This window comes from Haliotis cracherodii, unplaced genomic scaffold (genome assembly GCF_022045235.1).
Source record: "Haliotis cracherodii isolate W230 unplaced genomic scaffold, xgHalCrac1.p SCAF_8, whole genome shotgun sequence".
Taxonomy (NCBI): Eukaryota; Metazoa; Mollusca; class Gastropoda; order Lepetellida; family Haliotidae; genus Haliotis; species Haliotis cracherodii.
The window spans coordinates 48,311,715-48,331,041 of NW_027266341.1; the positions used below are offsets into that span (position 1 = coordinate 48,311,715).

At 39.5% G+C, this 19,327-nt stretch overlaps 1 protein-coding gene across 1 annotated transcript; it reads left to right on the forward strand.

Annotated features, from left to right (window-relative positions):
• Positions 1-1,758: 1,758 nt before the first annotated feature.
• On the forward strand, positions 1,759-14,366 carry LOC139451030 (WD repeat-containing protein 55-like). The gene is made up of 8 exons (XM_071232842.1): positions 1,759-1,770; positions 3,599-3,708; positions 4,972-5,157; positions 5,737-5,809; positions 6,451-6,557; positions 7,893-7,992; positions 11,102-11,271; positions 14,033-14,366. Exons 1-8 carry the CDS (start codon positions 1,759-1,761, stop codon positions 14,364-14,366), a joined length of 1,092 nt encoding a protein of 363 aa, XP_071088943.1.
• Positions 14,367-19,327: the final 4,961 nt, after the last annotated feature.

Genomic DNA, 19,327 nt, shown 5'->3' on the forward strand with positions numbered 1-19,327 from the left:
TCAAAATCTGATCTCAGTTCTAGCTAAGACAAATCTTAGCGGTAGCAAGAACTCAGATATGATTTTAATGAGATTGTTATTACCCTGAATCAGTACAGATAAAGATGGTCAAGATTATAGATTATCAACACTCGTGCTCATTGCTCTAGTAGTTATTGTCCAAGGGCGTACGTTTTGCCCTCGGGTGGTAGCTCAGGGGGATGACGGAAAACAAAACTCTGGGGTGAAGTTTGGACGTCAGCCGCCATATTTAGAGTTGATGGGGAATATCGGTCGAAAAGATACAAGTAATGGCAATCACGTGACAGAACGCACACCGGGACCGAGTGGCCCATATGTTTACGGTGCGGAGACCCGTTTCTGTCACTAAAACACAGCAGGAGCGGAGACCCGTTCTGTCACTAAAACACAGCAGGAGTGGAGACCCGTTCTGTTACTAAAACACATCAGGAGCGGAGACCCGTTCTCTCACTAAAACACAGCAGGAGCGGAGACCAGTTCTGTCACTAAAACACAGCAGGAGCGGAGACCCGTTTCTGTCACTAAAACACAGCAGGAAGTCGGACCGCGATTCTGCGTCCTCGACATAATCGTTGGAGAGACTAGACGTTCAATCCGTCCGCTTCCATCGCTGACCTGGGCCCTCTCTCTGATCGACCATGTCCATGGTTTTGTAGATAGAGGTGTTAAGTAAAGTGGTGCAACGTCAGTGACCCACGTCTTGAACATACGTTAGATCCGGCGACGTCAGGAGATGTAATTTGACATTTATAGATAGCGATGGGGATTAAGGGTCCTGCCCGGAGGGGCCTTATATTTGTTTGTTTGTTTGTTGTTTAACGCCGCACTCAGCAATACTCCAGTCATATGACGGCGGTATGTAAATAATCGAGTCTGGACCAGACAATCCAGTGGTTGACATCATGAGCATCGATCCACGCATTTGGGATACGATGACATGAAAATGATCAGCAAGTCCGACCACCCGATCCCGTTAGTCGCCTCTTACGACATGTCACAAGCATAGTCGTCTTTTTCGGTAAGCATGGGTTGCTGAAGACCCCGGATCTTCGCGGGTCGATATCCGTTTCTTACTAACCATAATATAATTTAATTTTTATTGAGTCTGAGTAAGTGTAGAACATCATGCAGGTTACCATGCTCCCTCATTAACCTTGCTAGCAGAGAGACTATACAAATTCTATGTAGACTCTCTGCTTGTTAGGGATCGGCCTAGTACTATACTGGTGAAAGGGCATTGATTGGATTGATATGGCTATTTATCATAATTGAATGGAGATAGAAGATGGTTAATGGGGGATGCCCCAGACAGAAAAAAGTGTATATCTTGACTCGGAATAAGATAACTTGAACTTGAAAAAACGAGAAAATATTCGAAATTACGAGAAAATATTTGAAGTATAGAGAGAAAAACCGAAATTTCGAGACAATAATTGAAATAACGAGAAATTTCGATTAAAAAATATAAATCAATGCTGCAAAAGTGACATCATTAGGCTTTCGTGGTTTATGATCAAGATATGCAACTCGATCATACACTATATTAACCGTTGAACTTATTTCTATTTATGCCCAAATCTGGCGTATTCCCATCCTTTCTTCGACATAAAATACACATGTATATACTTACTATATATCATGAACCATTTCAATTTTGTGCCAGTTAAATAATTGCGTTTATATTTTTTGGCGTGTTCCGTATTAACCTGAAATCCAACTTTTCAAAATCCGAACAAGATGGCAGACGAAGTAAGTTGTGGTCTCCTCGCAGGTGTTCTTTCGCTGATATTTTAGGATAGAGCGAAACAAAATTGGTTAGTCAAGTGTATGCGTGTCTATGCGAAAGACTACACGCCATGTCAGTGCCTGTTACACCCTGGTAACTAATAATGTCGCACGTTTAAATGACAACAAAACCACGTGTCAAATGTGTGTATTACTGTAGGCTAAACTAGGCTATCGCGATTTGGTTTTGCAGTAAGCGTCCAATTTCTAAGTGAAAAAAATACTAAATGACACACCAACTGAAAAAGACATGCCATGCAATAGGGGGTAAACGACACTATATGCACACGCTACCGGCTATATCACCCGTGTTGTATGTTGCATGTTGCACAACACCGAACAGCGAATCAAGGGAGATAATTCTCAAAATTACCCCCCTTTGTCATAACTATGACTTTTCACCTTTTGTACATGTGAATATATTGTCATGTATCACTGAGTATGTACAGTACTATGACAACTATGTAGTGATGTAGGTATTGTATATTCAGTTGTTTACTGACCCTATTTCGCTCTATATATGTGATGTTTACCGTTTAAAAAATTGTAACATCTTAATACAGTGTTAATTCATGTTGTATGAAGTCTGTCCTGTATTATATAGAGTATACATACAGAAGTAAGCTCTTGAAACTTTCCCATCATTTGTCAATCAAGATCAAAAAGCGAAACAGGCCTCGGTCAACTTGCATTCGGAAAGTCTCATTCTGTGCTTAGGGCAGTTCATCATGATTTACCGTCACCATTCATGCCAATGTTTAGAAACATTTTAGATTCTCATTGAACCTTATGCACCAAGTGATTTGTTGTCAGTGAGTACCCGTGAAGATTCCTGCGTAGAATAGGTCTTCAGCAACCCATGCTTGCTGTAAACATGGTAAAAGGTGACTATGCTTGTCGTAAAAGGCAACTAAGGGGATCGGGTGGTCAGGCTCGCTGACTTGGTTCATGCATGTCATCGATCCCAATTGCGTGGATCGATATTCATGATATTAATCACTGGATTGTCTGGTCCAGACTCGATTATTTACAGACCACCGTCATATAGCTGGAATACTGCTGATTGCGGCGTTAAACAACAAACCAAACCAAAACCTTGGTGTAACTATCTGTGTGCGTGTTGACTCTCGGCTTCAATACGTCACTGGCCATGCATTAAAATGGGGATTCAAGGGCAGTAACTATGATTACTGTGATCACAGTGTGATGTATCGTTTCTCTTCTAGTATCTACGTGATCAACAGGCTGGTAAAATGTGGCACATTACTGTCAGAGTTGTATCTTTTGTTCTGAAAGTATTGTGCCTTTTCTTAAGTCTTTCCAAACTTAGTATTCCTTTACTTGAAAATAACTGTTGGCGAAAGTATTGTTTAGCAGTGCCGGCACACATGTGTAGCTAGATTGCTTGTACCACTACATATTTAACAACGACATACAGCAATGTTTTCTTCCTGTTTTGAAATGCCCTTAATATTTTTACGACAAACATAGCACGATTAATTGGCTTTTGTTCTTCTGGCAGGAATGATATCATTGTAGAGATGAAAGAAATACACTTATTTACACATTTTCTCAATAGGCCTATACTGACACATTTTGATCGTAACACAATATTCCACGATTTACCTCTACTGATGTACTAGTAATATAGTACCTTGCATACGTCAGTAAACAAGCTGTATGCAAGTGCCTGAAGTGGTAAGTTGTATGTCGTTATATATCTTTAGAAAGGGAATTAGTTACCAAACCTCCAACGAGAAATGTATAAATATTTTTTGAATGTTGATTCCAGGATTGTGATGCTCCTAAACAGATAAAGCTTGACGACCTGACTGTTACAGTGGACTTTCATCCGTCTAAAGACATCATCGCTGTTGGCTGTATTGATGGGGAAGTTTCAATGTATGCATCAACCATTGTCAACAACAATATATAGAAACAAGTTCTAGCATTCTGTCAGGGATAACTCTAATGAGGAATCCAGGGCAGAAAAGGTATCATGTGCTTGTTGTAAGACAGCGATAGAAACCAACCATTTTAGTCCACTAGTCTTTATAATGACAACATGTAGCTGAAACCTTAGAAAGACAAATTTCCACTAATGCTTTTTATACCTTAACTATTGGGCAGTTTTGGGAGGGCTGTAGGACTAGTGCCAATTTCTCTCACTATAAGAGTGAATACAATGAACATTGGGTGGTTACCGACCCACTTCCACAAAGTGATCTTAGCCCTATGATTATTGTAGTCAAGGTTAGAGTATTGGAGTTGTGATCGTCTTTGCGCAACAGGCATTTGTGGAACAGGGCTGTGGCTGATAGTGTGTCACTGTGCCACAACTGCAGGTTGTTGCTCTTGCTGATAGCCTCGTGGTCCTCTGGCCATGTTGTGATTTGTACAGGATGCTGGGACCCTGCCTGACTGTTGCCAGCTGGCTGCAGCATGAGTCACTCAGTTTCAGCTGTATTGGTCCGGATGCTGGGACCCTGCTTGACGGTTGCCAGCTGCAGTCCCTCAGTTTCAGCTGTATTGGTCCGGATGCCATTATTATGATTATTATGTTTATGTGTGAGGTGAACATGGTGGATGCTCTTTTGCAAGATTGTAGTGATACAGTTGTGATTTATGTTTAACAAGGGTTGAAATGTGTAAATCACTGATTCATCAGAACTCAGCTCTGACTTGCAAAATCCTACAATTACATAAGAAATATATATATCATGTTGGAAATTTTGCAAGTAGGTGATACTGAAATAAACCCTACCAGTGTCAATAGACAGTTGGCATCTACAGTTCCTCATGGATCACACCCTAACATCATGGATCACACCCAAACGTCATGGATCATACCCTAACAGCATGGATCATACCCTAACAGCATAGATCACACCCTAACAGCATGGATCATAACTTAATGGGGTGTATACCTAAACGGCATGGATCGTTATTCACAAAATCAGTCACTTGATAGTCTGTTCCAGACTCAATTATTTACAGGCTGCCATCATGTAGTTGGAATATTGCTGAGTGCCTTGGGATTAAACAACAAACAAACAAATATTGTGGTGGTAAAATTCCCCTTACTGCCTTCAGAGGCTGTGAGGATGCTGATAAGGTGTGTGAAACGTACCATGGACATGATATGTCTTTTGGTTTTCTTTTCAGTCATTCCTATTCAACAAAAGAGTCTAACAAGTTACTGAGGACTTTGTGTCACCACAAGAAGGCTTGCCGAAGCATGAAGTTCTCGCCAAGCGGTGACCGTCTGCACACAGTGTCAAAGGACAAGTCGTTATGGAGCATTGACACGGAAACTGGCAAAGTCAAGAAAAAGATCAAGAAAGCTCACGAGTAAGAGGGAGCTTTTGTCCGTTGGACATTATAAACATGTTAAAAGAGAATCGTTTATTTCAGACTTAAAATGTGTATTTAAATTAGGTTTTAGACAAGTTGTGATTTCCGCAAAGTTGTGTATGGAATTTAAGGTAAAGTTTCCATCCTACTAACATGATTAACATATAGTTGTGCTCGTTTCACCTAAAGGGTAAACGTCTAAAATCTGCTTCAATTGGGGCTACCCACCAGCAAAGCTGCTTGCTTTGATGTGACTGAAATACTGTTGAAAGTGCTGTTAAACTCACTCCTATTATCCTGATGAAGACAATGGTCTGGGTGCAATTCCCCATATGGGTCCAATGTGGGAGCACCATTTCTGGTATATGCACTGTGATATCGCTGGGATATTGCTCAAAACCAAACTCACTCACTCACTCTTGATCAACAGGCCTTTATGTTCAGTCTTCTCCAATTTTGTCATTTGCTATTACATCTGGTGACCAGATATTTCAAGTGAGCTCTTATCATCATCATGCTTTTGAAGTGTGTTTCTTCAGTTTGATTGAATTTATGGTTCAGTCCTTGCAATTTCAGAGCGTCGATCTACAGTTTAGTTGCTACTGATGAGAACTTCATCGCCACTGGAGATGATGATGGAACAATCAAGGTATCTAAATACCATATTGCCTCTCCAAATACATTATCCCTGTGTTACGGGTTTTCAGATGCATAAGAAACATTCATAGTTTTCGCTCTATTCACATGAACAACTGTAAACATTGTATTCACTTACTGGTATAAAAGAAAACCTTTTTCTTTACAACAAGCCATCATCTGAGTATTTACAGGTGTGATACTCCATTACAGTGTGAGTAATCGCAATAAACATGGCTCTTCTAAAACGTAGAATGTCTGAAAACCTATGATCCAGCGATACTTTATGAAGTGAAACATTTGTGTTCCGAAAACCTATGCTCCAGCGATACTTTATATAGTGAAACATTTGTGTTCTGAAAACCTATGATCCGGTGATACATTATGAAGTGAAATGTGTGTGTTCTGAAAACCTATGATCCGGCAATACTTTATGAAGTGAAGCGTTTGTGTTCTGAAAACCCATGATCCGGCAATACTTTATGAAGTGAAACATTTGTGTTCCGAAAACCTATGATCCGGCAATACTTTATGAAGTGAAACGTTTGTGTTCTGAAAACCTATGATCTGGCGATACTTAATGAAGTGAAACGTTTGTGTTCTGAAAACCTATGATCCGGCAATACTTTATGAAGTGAAACGTTTGTGTTCCAGGTTTGGGACATGAGGACGAAGACATGCACGTACGAGGTGAAGGAGAATGACGATTTTATCAGTGACATGATCATAGACGAGCAGAGGAAGATTCTCCTGGTCACCAGGTACCCGGCATCTTTAAGCAATATTTCGTCAAATTTGACAGGGGACCCCAGATTGATCTTCCCACTTTGAGCACATTTGGAAACAAAAATTGGTCTTTTGTTTTGGTGGATGAATGTACCCCCATCAGGGTAACTTCTTGCTACCTGTTAAGGTGACTCCGAGCCAACCAATCCATGTTTTAGCCTCTCAATGCCATGCACCATGCACGACAACAGGAAGTACCATCTTTTAACCTCTTTGGGTATGACGCGGCTGGAGATAGAACCCCAGACCTTCGCTACACCATGGAGGCAGTCTCCTGTTCAGGCATCCCTATGAAGTCTGTGTCAAACAATTTAGATTCCACCATCCTAATCATTTGGCATCGTTTATTGTAGATTTTGGTGTGAATTTACAGACTATGGTTAGTTGAGCTTACTCAAGTTAGAAAGAGAATTTCTTAAATAATAATAAACAAGGTGCACGTTCAAAGCGGTACTTTATTATCCTGTGTGCACTCGATTTTCATTATCAGCTCCCTGGGGACTACAACCCATGCTGCATGTGAGGCGCTAGAAGTTTAACGGCCTGTTTATGATCCTTGGTCTGTCAACACCTTGCCTTGCCTTGCCTTACTTTGCCTTGCCTGGTCTGTCAACACCTTGCCTTGCCTTGCCTTGCCTTGCCTGGTCTGTCAACACCTTGCCTTGCCTTGCCTTGCCTTGCCTTGCCTTGCCTTGCCTTGCCTTGCCTTGCCTTGCCTTGCCTGAAACTGAAACTGAAACTGAATTTTTACAGCCAGTTAACTCCTTGCCTTGGCAAGATGTGTTTCAGCTATGTCACCCATGTCCTAGTACCAAGAGTCGATATCATCAGAAACATTCCACAGCGTCTTGGTATGACGACAGCATCCAGAAAGCAAAAGTTCAGAAAAAAGAATCATGGCTTTGATTCATTTGATTCTCTCCAACATTTATATTGAAAAACAAATTTTGAAACAGCATTCATTAGTCCTGTCTCCTTCATGGAATGAGAGTGACATTTATTGTGTCTAGGAGGCACCTGTGGCCCAGTCATCTCTTGCGCTGCAATTCACTCTGCAGAGTTACGTCCCTTTGATCTGTCAGAGACCTGTGATTGTGGGTTCATATTCCGATTTGCCCTGACTGTTTTGCTTTGTCAGTACCATATCCATTGTCGTGGGTTTCACTAAACTGGTGATCGGCTAAGACCTGCGAGCTTACCTCCCGCTGACATGCCTCAATAGTGATGAAATAACTGAAGCACTGTTCAGTGCAGAGGTAAACCAAACTCCCCCACATGTTGTGTCTAATGCACCTCTCTCTTTTTTGCAGTGGTGATGGTACATTGTCCGCTTTCAACATCCGTAGGAAGAGGATGGATCTGCAATCAGAACTGTTTGATTCCGAGTTTCTTAGTTTGGCAGCAATGAAGGTATATAGCACACAGACCACAAATTGGGCAAAGTTAATCACCATTGGTAGTGGATAGTAGATTGATGGATGATCATGTTCGGCAATCTTGACTCCTGATTTTCTTGGGTTTGGGTCCGGCCCCTCACTAAGACACATTACACATGTGGTGTCTCCTTAGGCCAGAAACTTGTTCGAAACATGCTTCTATTCACCCATCAGTGAATGTGCACCTGGTAGGATGAGATGGTAAAGTGACTCTTAACCTTCCAGTGCTTCATGAGGCAGTTTGGGTTGTATACTCCCCAGATGGTACCGGTAATGAAATTTGAATTCACACTGATCCATTGATCAGGGTTATTATGCTTCAGGGTTTGGATTTTGCACATTATGACCATGATAAATATCCACTATTTATTATCAGTATCAGGTGCTTTGATCAAAGCACCATAAACAAGCACGAGGATATTGGGCATGTTAGGTGCATTATCATGATTATGATATGGCTTATGTTATCTATTGGCACATGCTGGTATATTTTGAAACCGTTTTATTTTGAGAAAATGTTTGTCTTCAATTACAAAATTGAAAGGTTTCAGATTACATTTGTGCAGAATTGTATTGTGTCTTGTAACACTGGTATTCTATAAACATTCTCTGAGGGGAGTCCCCAGTTCCTCACACTTGTCATAGGAGCAAACTAAGATGGGGATTGTGATGTCAGGATTTGTGCCTCGTCTGACTAGTCTGGTCCAGATTAAACTAGTTCTTCTACTGCTAAGATATACTATTAAGTTCTTTCAAAAGCTGCATGATACTCTCAAAGACCTAGAGTTGGTAATTAATTCATTTCCAGTAGTGTTCCTTCTGAGTATACAGAAGCGTGATAGTTGTGGGTTTAATTCATGAAAACTACAGCATGATCCATCCCAGTTGTAGCTCTCTTATGGATCATGTTGATAACATATAACCTGTTAACAAGTCTCATAAACAATCTTGTGAGCATGGCCTCTGATGCCACGTTGGTTTAAGTTGTTTTATCCCCTGTGATAAGAAATATGTATATGATTTGATGTTCCGATGATAAGGACTCGTGTGAGTGAGTGAGAGAGTTGGGTTAAATTGTGTTATCATTTGTGATAAGGAATATATATTATTTGATGTTCTGATGATAAGGACTTGTGTGAGTGAGTGAGAGAGTTGGTTTATTTTGTTTTATTATCTGTGATAAGGAATATATCAGGGCTGGGATGAGTTCGAATTTACTACCCGTGTACCTACTGTAAGTCTCAAGAGATAGGTACAAAATGTCCTATTGGGCATGTGTTTACCATAGCACTGGCAAAACGTATTCAGATACATGTATTAAACAATCTGGTCATGCATACACTGAAGTTGACTCAAGTTACATCTTTATTCAAAGATATAAAAAGTCAGAAGGAATAGGTGCATAGTCAGAAAGAAATGTGAACATTTGTGACTTGTAGTGTAACTATAGAGTTCTAGATATTTTTTGTCATTAAACAATATATCACGTGCCTAAACACGGGTCCGGGTAGTCCTGTGGGTACCTGGGTCCTACTCAGTACCTCCCCGACCCCCGTACCCTAGTTACCCATCCCAGCCCTAGAATATATACATATATATATGATTTGATGTTTTATCAGCTGTCATGTGTGTGAGTGAGTGAGTGAGTGAGAGAGTTGGTTCATGTTGTTTTATCATCTCTAATAAGGAATATATATATATATATATATATAATTTGATGTTCTTATGATAAGGACTTGTTTGAGTGAGAGAGAGTTGTTTTATGTTGTTTTATCATCTCTAATAAGGAATATATATATATATATATATATAATTTGATGTTCTTATGATAAGGACTTGTTTGAGTGAGAGAGAGAGTTGGTTTATGTTGTTTTATCATCTGTGATAAGGAATATATATATGATTTGATGTTCTGATGAAAAAGATTTGTTTTTGTGAGTGAGATAGTTGTTTTATGTTGTTTTATCATCTCTAATAAGGAATATATATATATATATATAATTTGATGTTCTTATGATAAGGACTTGTTTGAGTGAGAGAGAGAGTTGGTTTATGTTGTTTTATCATCTGTGATAAGGAATATATATATGATTTGATGTTCTGTTGAAAAAGACTTGTTTTAGTGAGTGAGATAGTTGTTTTATGTTGTTTTATCACCTCTAATAAGGAATATATATATATAATTTGATGTTCTTATGATAAGGACTTGTTTGAGTGAGTGAGAGAGTTGGGTTAAGTTGTTTTATCATCTTTTGACAAGGAATATAAATGATTTGATGTTCTGACGATAAGGGACTTGTTTGAGTGAGTGAGAGAGTTGATTTAAGCTGTTTCATCATCTTTTGACAAGGAATATAAATGATTTGATGTTCTGATGAATTTGGCAGGTAGATCTAGAAATAAGCAGCACTTGAAGAATCAGTTATGAAAGTTTAATGACAACAATTTTATGATGATGATTATCTCTCTGTGATGTTTCTGGGCTCAAGATGAAGAGCAAGAAGTAGTCCTGAAATGTTCCAAAATAATAAACAGTTTCATATCTCCATGTACCGAAAGGTTGGTCTTCTGTTGACTGTCTGGTTTGGACTCATATCGCTAAGTGGAGGCAGAATGTTTGCTCTTTTGAAACTGAATTACTACACGGTTGCGTAGGACAACCATGTATTTAGTTGTATTTGTTTGAGAAAAGAAAGTCTTCGACATGTTCAAAGAGACACATCATGTCCGCTCTTCCACAAACAAACCATCACATTTAAGCGAAGCAAGATGAACTTGAATATGTCATAGGATTTATCTAGACCTGCTCTGAGGCCGATATTTGGCTGTGTGCCAAATGCTTAGTTTTAGGTTATTGCATTGAATGCAGTGTTAAAGTACAGGCTTATTTACAGATCTCAATCGCACAGATAGTATGGCTGAGGGCTGCGTTAAAGAAGACTGTGTACTGGCATTTTAAAACACATTCACTAACTCACTCATTCATGTTGTCTCAGTGAACATGTTTAATCCAACAACACTGTAGTTTTGAAGCATAGAGCGTTGTAATGTACCTGTATTGATGCTGTCCTGTGTTGTTTCAGGGGGAGAAGAAGGTGGTGTGTGGTACTGGGGAGGGGGTCCTGAACATCTTCAACTGGGGGGAGTGGGGCAACATCAGTGACCGCTTCCCGGGACATCCGATGTCTGTAGACTGTATGGTGCCCATCACCCGCGATGTTGTGTGTACCGGCTCTATAGATGGCATTATCAGGTACAGTATATCATATGTACCGGCTCTATAGATGGCATTATCAGGTATAGTATATCATGTGTACCACCTCTACAGATGGCATTATCAGGTACAGTATATCATGTGTACCGGCTCTATAGATGGCATTATCAGGTACAGTATATCATGTGTACCGGCTCTATAGATGGCATTATCAGGTATAGTATATCATGTATAGCACCTCTATAGATGGTATTATCAGGTACAGTATATCATGTGTACCGGCTCTATAGATGGCATTATCAGGTATAGTATATCATGTGTACCACCTTTATAGATGGCATTATCAGGTACAGTATATCATATATAACACCTCTATAGATGGCATTATCAGGTACAGTATATCATGTGTACCACCTTTATAGATGGCATTATCAGGTATAATATATCATGTGTACTACCTCTTTAGATGGCATTATCAGGTACAGTATATCATATATAACACCTCTATAGATGGCATTATTAGGTACTGTATATCATGTGTACCACCTTTATAGATGGCATTATCAGGTATAATATATCATGTGTACCACCTCTTTAGATGGCATTATCAGGTACAGTATATCATATATAACACCTCTATAGATGGCATTATCAGGTACAGTATATCATATATAACACCTCTATAGATGGCATTATCAGGTACAGTATATCATGTGTACCGGCTCTATAGATGGCATTATCAGGTATAGTATATCATGTGTACCACCTCTACAGATGGCATTATCAGGTACAGTATATCATGTGTACCGGCTCTATAGATGGCATTATCAGGTATAGTATGTCATGTATACCACCTCTATAGATGGTATTATCAGGTACAGTATATCATGTGTACAGGCTCTATAGATGGCATTATCAGGTATAGTATATCATGTGTACCACCTTTATAGATGGCATTATCAGGTACAGTATATCATATATAACACCTCTATAGATGGCATTATCAGGTACAGTATATCATGTGTACCACCTTTATAGATGGCATTATCAGGTATAATATATCATGTGTACTACCTCTTTAGATGGCATTATCAGGTACAGTATATCATATATAACACCTCTATAGATGGTATTATCAGGTACAGTATATCATGTGTACCACCTTTATAGATAGCATTATCAGGTATAATATATCATGTGTACCACCTCTTTAGATGGCATTATCAGGTACAGTATATCATATATAACACCTCTATAGATGGTATTATCAGGTACAGTATATCATATATAACACCTCTATAGATGGCATTATCAGGTACAGTATATCATGTGTACCGGCTCTATAGATGGCATTATCAGGTACAGTATATCATGTGTACCGGCTCTATAGATGGCATTATCAGGTATAGTATATCATGTATACCACCTCTATAGATGGCATTATCAGGTATAGTATATCATGTGTACCACCTTTATAGATGGCATTATCAGGTACAGTATATCATATATAACACCTCTATAGATGGCATTATCAGGTACAGTATATCATGTGTACCACCTTTATAGATGGCATTATCAGATATAATATATCATGTGTACCACCTCTTTAGATGGCATTATCAGGTACAGTATATCATATATAACACCTCTATAGATGGCATTATCAGGTACAGTATATCATATATAACACCTCTATAGATGGCATTATCAGGTACAGTATATCATGTGTACCGGCTCTATAGATGGCATTATCAGGTACAGTATATCATGTGTACCGGCTCTATAGATGGCATTATCAGGTATAGTATATCATGTATACCACCTCTATAGATGGCATTATCAGGTATAGTATATCATGTGTACCACCTTTATAGATGGCATTATCAGGTACAGTATATCATATATAACACCTCTATAGATGGCATTATCAGGTACAGTATATCATGTGTACCACCTTTATAGATGGCATTATCAGATATAATATATCATGTGTACCACCTCTTTAGATGGCATTATCAGGTACAGTATATCATATATAACACCTCTATAGATGGCATTATCAGGTACAGTATATCATGTGTACCACCTCTATAGATGGCATTATCAGGTACAGTATATCATGTGTACAACCTCTATAGATGGCATTATCAGGTATAGTATATCATGTCTACCATATATAGATGGCATTATCAGGTACAGTATATCATGTGTACAACCTCTATAGATGGTATTATCAGGTATAGTAAATCATGTGTACAACCTCTAGCGGTGGCATTGTCAGTTATAGTATATCATGTCTACCACCTCTACAGATGGCATTATCAGTTATAGTATATCATGTCTACCACCTCTTTAGATGGCATTATCAGGTGTAGTATATCATGTGTACCACCTCTGTAGTTGGCATTATCAGGTATAGTATATCATGTGTACCACCTCTGTAGATGGCATTATCAAGTATAGTATATCATGTATACCATCTATAGATGGCATTATCAGGTACAGTATATCATTGTACTGGCTCTATAGAAGGCATTGTCAGGTGTGGAATATCCATATGAGTTATTTATTTTATTTTTTATTAATGTGTTCAGATCATAAGAAAGTGGCCTGACAAACTAACAAAAGAAATTCTTCCCAGTTTTCTCATGTTCTCTTGGTCAGTGTGACAAGAGACAAGGACCGAAATACAAGTTGTCAGGATTGAATTGCAGTTTATATAAACTCACCAAAATACAAGTAAATGATGTTTTAAAAAGCATGTGTTTAAACAAACTTCTAAACATTTCTGTGTTCCCAGGGCTGTGAACATTCTGCCAAATCGCTTTGTGGGTGTTGTTGGGGAGCATGAGAATTTCCCCGTGGAAGGGCTGTGTCTGTCCCACGACAAGACCCTGCTGGCCAGCTGCTCCCATGACCAGAAGGTTAAGTTCTGGAACATTGAAGGACTTGAAAACATCAAGTTTAACGAGAGGAAGAAAGCAAAGAAAGCCAACAAGAATAAACGCTTGAATTCATCAAAACAGGACAATTTTTTCTCTGGTTTGGTTGATGATGATGATAAAAAAGACAATGTTGGTGATAGTGACAGTGATGACGATGACAGCGAGGATGAGGAAGAGGATAGTGATTGATTAAAATGATGTTCTTTTGTAATGTCAGGTGTTTGTTGTACTTTATGAATTTCATGAGATATGTTTCTTCCTTCAATAAAAGGAAGTGGTGTTGCTCAGTGGTTAAATCATTCACTCTTCATGCCAAGAACCCCGGTTCAATTCTCCACATGAGTAGAATGTGTGAATCAAAATTTTGGTATTCTCAGCTGGATATTGCTGGAATTCTGCTAAAAGCTGCATAAAACTCACTCACACACTTGATAAACTGCCTGTGTTTAAAAGAAAAACTTACTGAAGTTAAAGATGGTCAATATTGACTTGTGAATAAGTGAGTGATTATTTATTCATGCCACATATAGTCAGCTATATCATGTCTTGGCCATATGAACTAGTGGTCGATGGCATGAGCTACATTCCAGGTTGTGGGTATTATATGCTGTGACTGAACGTATTTCTTTTCCTATCTACCATACTTCAAGATTAGAAAACATAAATCCAGATTTGTCAGTCAGCTCCAGGTAGATGTGTGTGCAAAGTTTCAGAGAAGAACAGAATTGTATACATTTTGATACAAATGCAAATAGTTTGTGACAGAATTTATAATTCAGTTATGTTTATATACTTTACATTTTCAGTACATTTCAAAAAGGGGGAGAAGATGCTAACTAGGGTTGGGACAAGTCTAAATTTACTACCCATACCGACCACCTATTACCCAACCCATTCCGTAGGGACTGTAGGTCTGAAGAGTTTAGTACAAAATGTCTGACTGGGAATGTTTTACTGCAGCTCTGGCCAAAACTATTTAGATACTCATGTGAAAAGAATTATCTGATTATCTACACATGAATTATGACTGAAGATTTATAATTACTCTAACATTTAAAAGTCAGGAAGAAATGCGAACATGAGAGACTTGTAGTGTAACCATGGAGTTGTATTCATCTTGTCATTAAACACTATATCGTGACTTTCCGTGGATCTGGTTCAGATCCAATCTCATAAAAATCAGATCTTAGTTCTCGCTATCGCTAAACAAAGATCTGAGGACATCCCATTACGGGTCACGTCAGAGCGAGCTTTCATTCGACCAATCAAAGTGTCACTTACCAGATCATGAAAGTGACATTCGGAACGTGTAATCATTCAACCACGAAAACGTTAACACGGGGTATTCCGAACGACAGTTACGACCGATTACGTCAAAATTATCGACTATCTCTCGCTTCCGTGGGATAAACATTTGAACGGCAGAGGCGTTGCCATACAATCTCAACCATATATTAGACATTCCGGAATGTTCGTTTGTTCAGTTTTCAAATTTTTCATCGAGAACTGTGTCAGTATATTTTTGAAGCGTAGTCTGAAATAGAAGTCGCCAGATTGAAACGAGTCACGTAAAGCTCGAGAAAGCTGCTTTCTAATTGGCTGATGTCGACTTCTTGTTAGTCATTTCCGTGGTCGGTCAAAGTTCGCGAAAGGTCGTTCTAACGTGACCCATGGTGGGATGTCCTCCGATCTTTGTTTGGCGGCAGCGAGATCTTAGATCTGATTTTAATGAGATTGGGTTCAGATCCAGTATCCCTGTGGGTACCCAGTCCTACATGACCCAAGTACCTGAGTTTCCCATACAACGGGGTTTAGGTCTATTTTCAAACATCACTATTTGTTTCAGGCTCATAAGGCGTTTCAATATAAAGAAAGACACACATGCACTGTTGACTGCAAATAGCTTTCTGTGTCTCAGTTTCAGGCGAACTGCTGACCAACACATGAACGTCCTCTTCTGAATACTGACTGAATTTGGTTAAGAAGCTAATTTCGTTCAAGGTGATGGTTCAAGCGATTAGTTACTATGCCCTCCATGATTTTACATAAATAAGTGAGAGCAATCGTTGTATGACCAAGGAAGTAATGGATCGTTTCCTGGTTTTAGCAAGGGAACTATTACGGCACGTCTCCAGGCCTTAGCCAAAGGTCCTGGACACCAATTTAAAGTCCGAATAACCGATAGAGCAGAATCTGACACATGCTTTAACATTTCATAACAAAACTCATTTGCACCAGGTGACGATCTATGCGTTGTTGGTATGGCTGCCTTATGTTTATCATGAATTAAAGCAGAATTTTTTCCGAGCTACAACCTAGCATGGCAGAAGACATTTCAGGCAGAAAGTTTGTGTCAAAGCCTTGTTTATATTCCCTAAATTCGTGACAAACATTTCAGAACTGCTGACAGAATGTTTGTGTTCCACAGTCCAGTTTTACCACTGATCGTTTTCACCCCGGGCCGTATAGATATATATTTTCTGAAAAAAAATCGATTTTGTGCTCACCACTGAACTTAGGACATACAGGCTTTATATTTTGCATCGGTCTCGTGAAGATCCGGGTGAGAATAGGTCATCAGCAACACATGCTTGCCGTAAGGCAAAAGCTGTTTCCAGCATGGTCATTTACATGCTTTCGCTTCAAGCGTTTGGATATAATTTACTCGTACCTCTCGGCAAATTCAGCATCTGTCGAGGTTTTCTCAAACGAGGAAGAATGAATATCTCCATCTCCGTCCCAACCAACGTCGCTTCTCACACCCAAATATACCCATGAGCAACTTGAGATAACAATAATTCGTGGTCACAATGCGCGAAAACAGAGGCCACGTATTGTGAGATGCCCGTTCGAAAGAATCAAATACACAAATATTGCAAAATAAGCCAATAGTTGACACAAAATATTCTACAATCACTTACACTTACACTGATAGGATTTTGATATTTTTGATCCCTCCCTTGAAAATGCAGCATCCGCCCTTGTCCTTGGTGTAGTGTCAGGAGAGCGTAAGGTTACTGATTCCATACCCGGCCGTGTCATACCAAAATTATTTCAAAATAGTACTTGTTACACAGGGACTTGTTATTGTCAGTAAATAAAACTATACACCCCCTATTCTCTACTTATATATAAGGGGTATATAGTTTGGTTTACTGACCAATCACAAGTTCCTGTGACGTGTTACCCGTCGGGATTTGGGTATAAGATAACGACTGGTCGGCTAGAAGTCAGTATACTGTGTCTGGGTGGGGTATCCATATTAAGCCGCAGCTTGGAATCTCAGGAGGCTAGCGGGGCGGTCGGGTAGCCTAGTGGTTAAAGCGTTCGCTCGTCACGCCGAAGACCCGGGTTCGAATCCCGACATGGGTACAATGTGTGAAGCCCATTTCTGGTGTCCCCCGTCGTGATATTGCTGGAATATTTCCTAAAAGCAGCGTAAAACCAAACTCACTCACACACTCACTCAGGAGGCTAGCACTAAAATAACCACCAGTCAGGACAAGTACAAGCAGCCACGTTTGAATAAAATAATTTTGAACGTGATGTCAAAACCTCACTTCACCAAACCACTCACCGTGGTACATGAGCATGTATGTGTAACATAATTATACAGAACTGTTCTGGCAAGATTTCTCAGTTCATTCATGCTGCTTGAATTTAACAAATCACCTCTTAAAACGATCAGGTCATGATGTAAAAATACTACAAAATTACATGTATTTTTGGGAGAAGTGCTTCACTTTTAAAGAGATAATATAACTCATGTCCAACTGCGGTAGAATTACATAGATGACATTTTTTATCTTCCCCAGGTACGCGCTATCGACTAATCGCAATCGGTAGGTGATTGATTGAAGAGGGGATAGGTATTTTGTTTGTTGAAGAAATCGATGTTTCGAACCTCAGAATTTCTTGGTAGCGCTGATTGAAGAATAATGATACTGACTGAGTGAGTGAGTATGGTTTTACCCCTCTTTTAGCAATATTCCAGCAATATCACGGCGTGGGACACCAGAAATGGGCTTCACACATTGTACCCATGTCGGGAATCGAACCCGGGTCTTCGGCGTGACGAGCGAATGCTTTAACCACTGGGCTACCCGACCGCCCCAGAAGAATGATAAAATCCGTCTTCGGATTAGTTATATTCCGACAAGTCACCGGAAGTGAATACTCAATTTTCTTTGTAACTTCACCCATATAATGTCACATGAAGAATCTGACAGTATCCGTGCTTAGGACGCTAGGTCGGAGTCTGCGAGGTCAATTATAAGCTACCAATCCATAGTAGATCGTGATGTACAATTATTGATGCTGCTTTATGTTTGTGCTATTGTACTGATTTCTTTGTACTGTGTACTTTGTACTTTAAAATGACATCGTCTCCATTCCTAGAGTACAGAGAAACTTCCGCGGACTGATCAGAAGGTGTCACTCAAGTATTAACCACGTGTTTTTGTCCAAAACATTCGTTCCAAGATCTAATAGGAGTTTACAATGTACGCTTGGCACATTAATAATGGGGTAGAATAGGTCTTCAGCAACCTATTCTTGCCGTAAAGGGCAACTATGCGACTAACGGGATCGGGTGGTCAGGCTCGCTGACTTGGTTGAAGTACGTCTTTGTATCCCAATTGCGTGGATCGATACTCATGATATAATTTACTGGATTGTCTGTTCCAGACTCGATTATTTACAGACTACCGTCAAAAAGCTGGAATATTGCTGATTGCGGCGTAAAACAACCAATCAACTAACCAACCAACCAACAACATTATTAATGCGTCAGTGTTAAAGATAGTCACTAAAGAGTTGTGCCCCTTAGCTGCTTTATCCGCTGTTCATGGCTATGAATGTCAGATTTGCCCTGAGTACGACCTTTTTTTCAAAAATAGACCAGGATATGTTTATTTGTAGGTGTGATCAAGCCGTCCAAGTGCCAAGAGTTGCGCCCCTTTGGTGTGCCAGGAACCTATGCTCGTGGGATCCCAAATACTTCCTGATTATGTTTCTCAGTGTGTCAACACAAACCCTTTGTAAACGTTCAAAATCTGCATCACTTCGGGCTTAGATCAAGCTACAGGATGTCATTTAAACTGAAATCCTGTTCTAAGCGGCGTAAACTCACTCTCACAAATATCAAATTA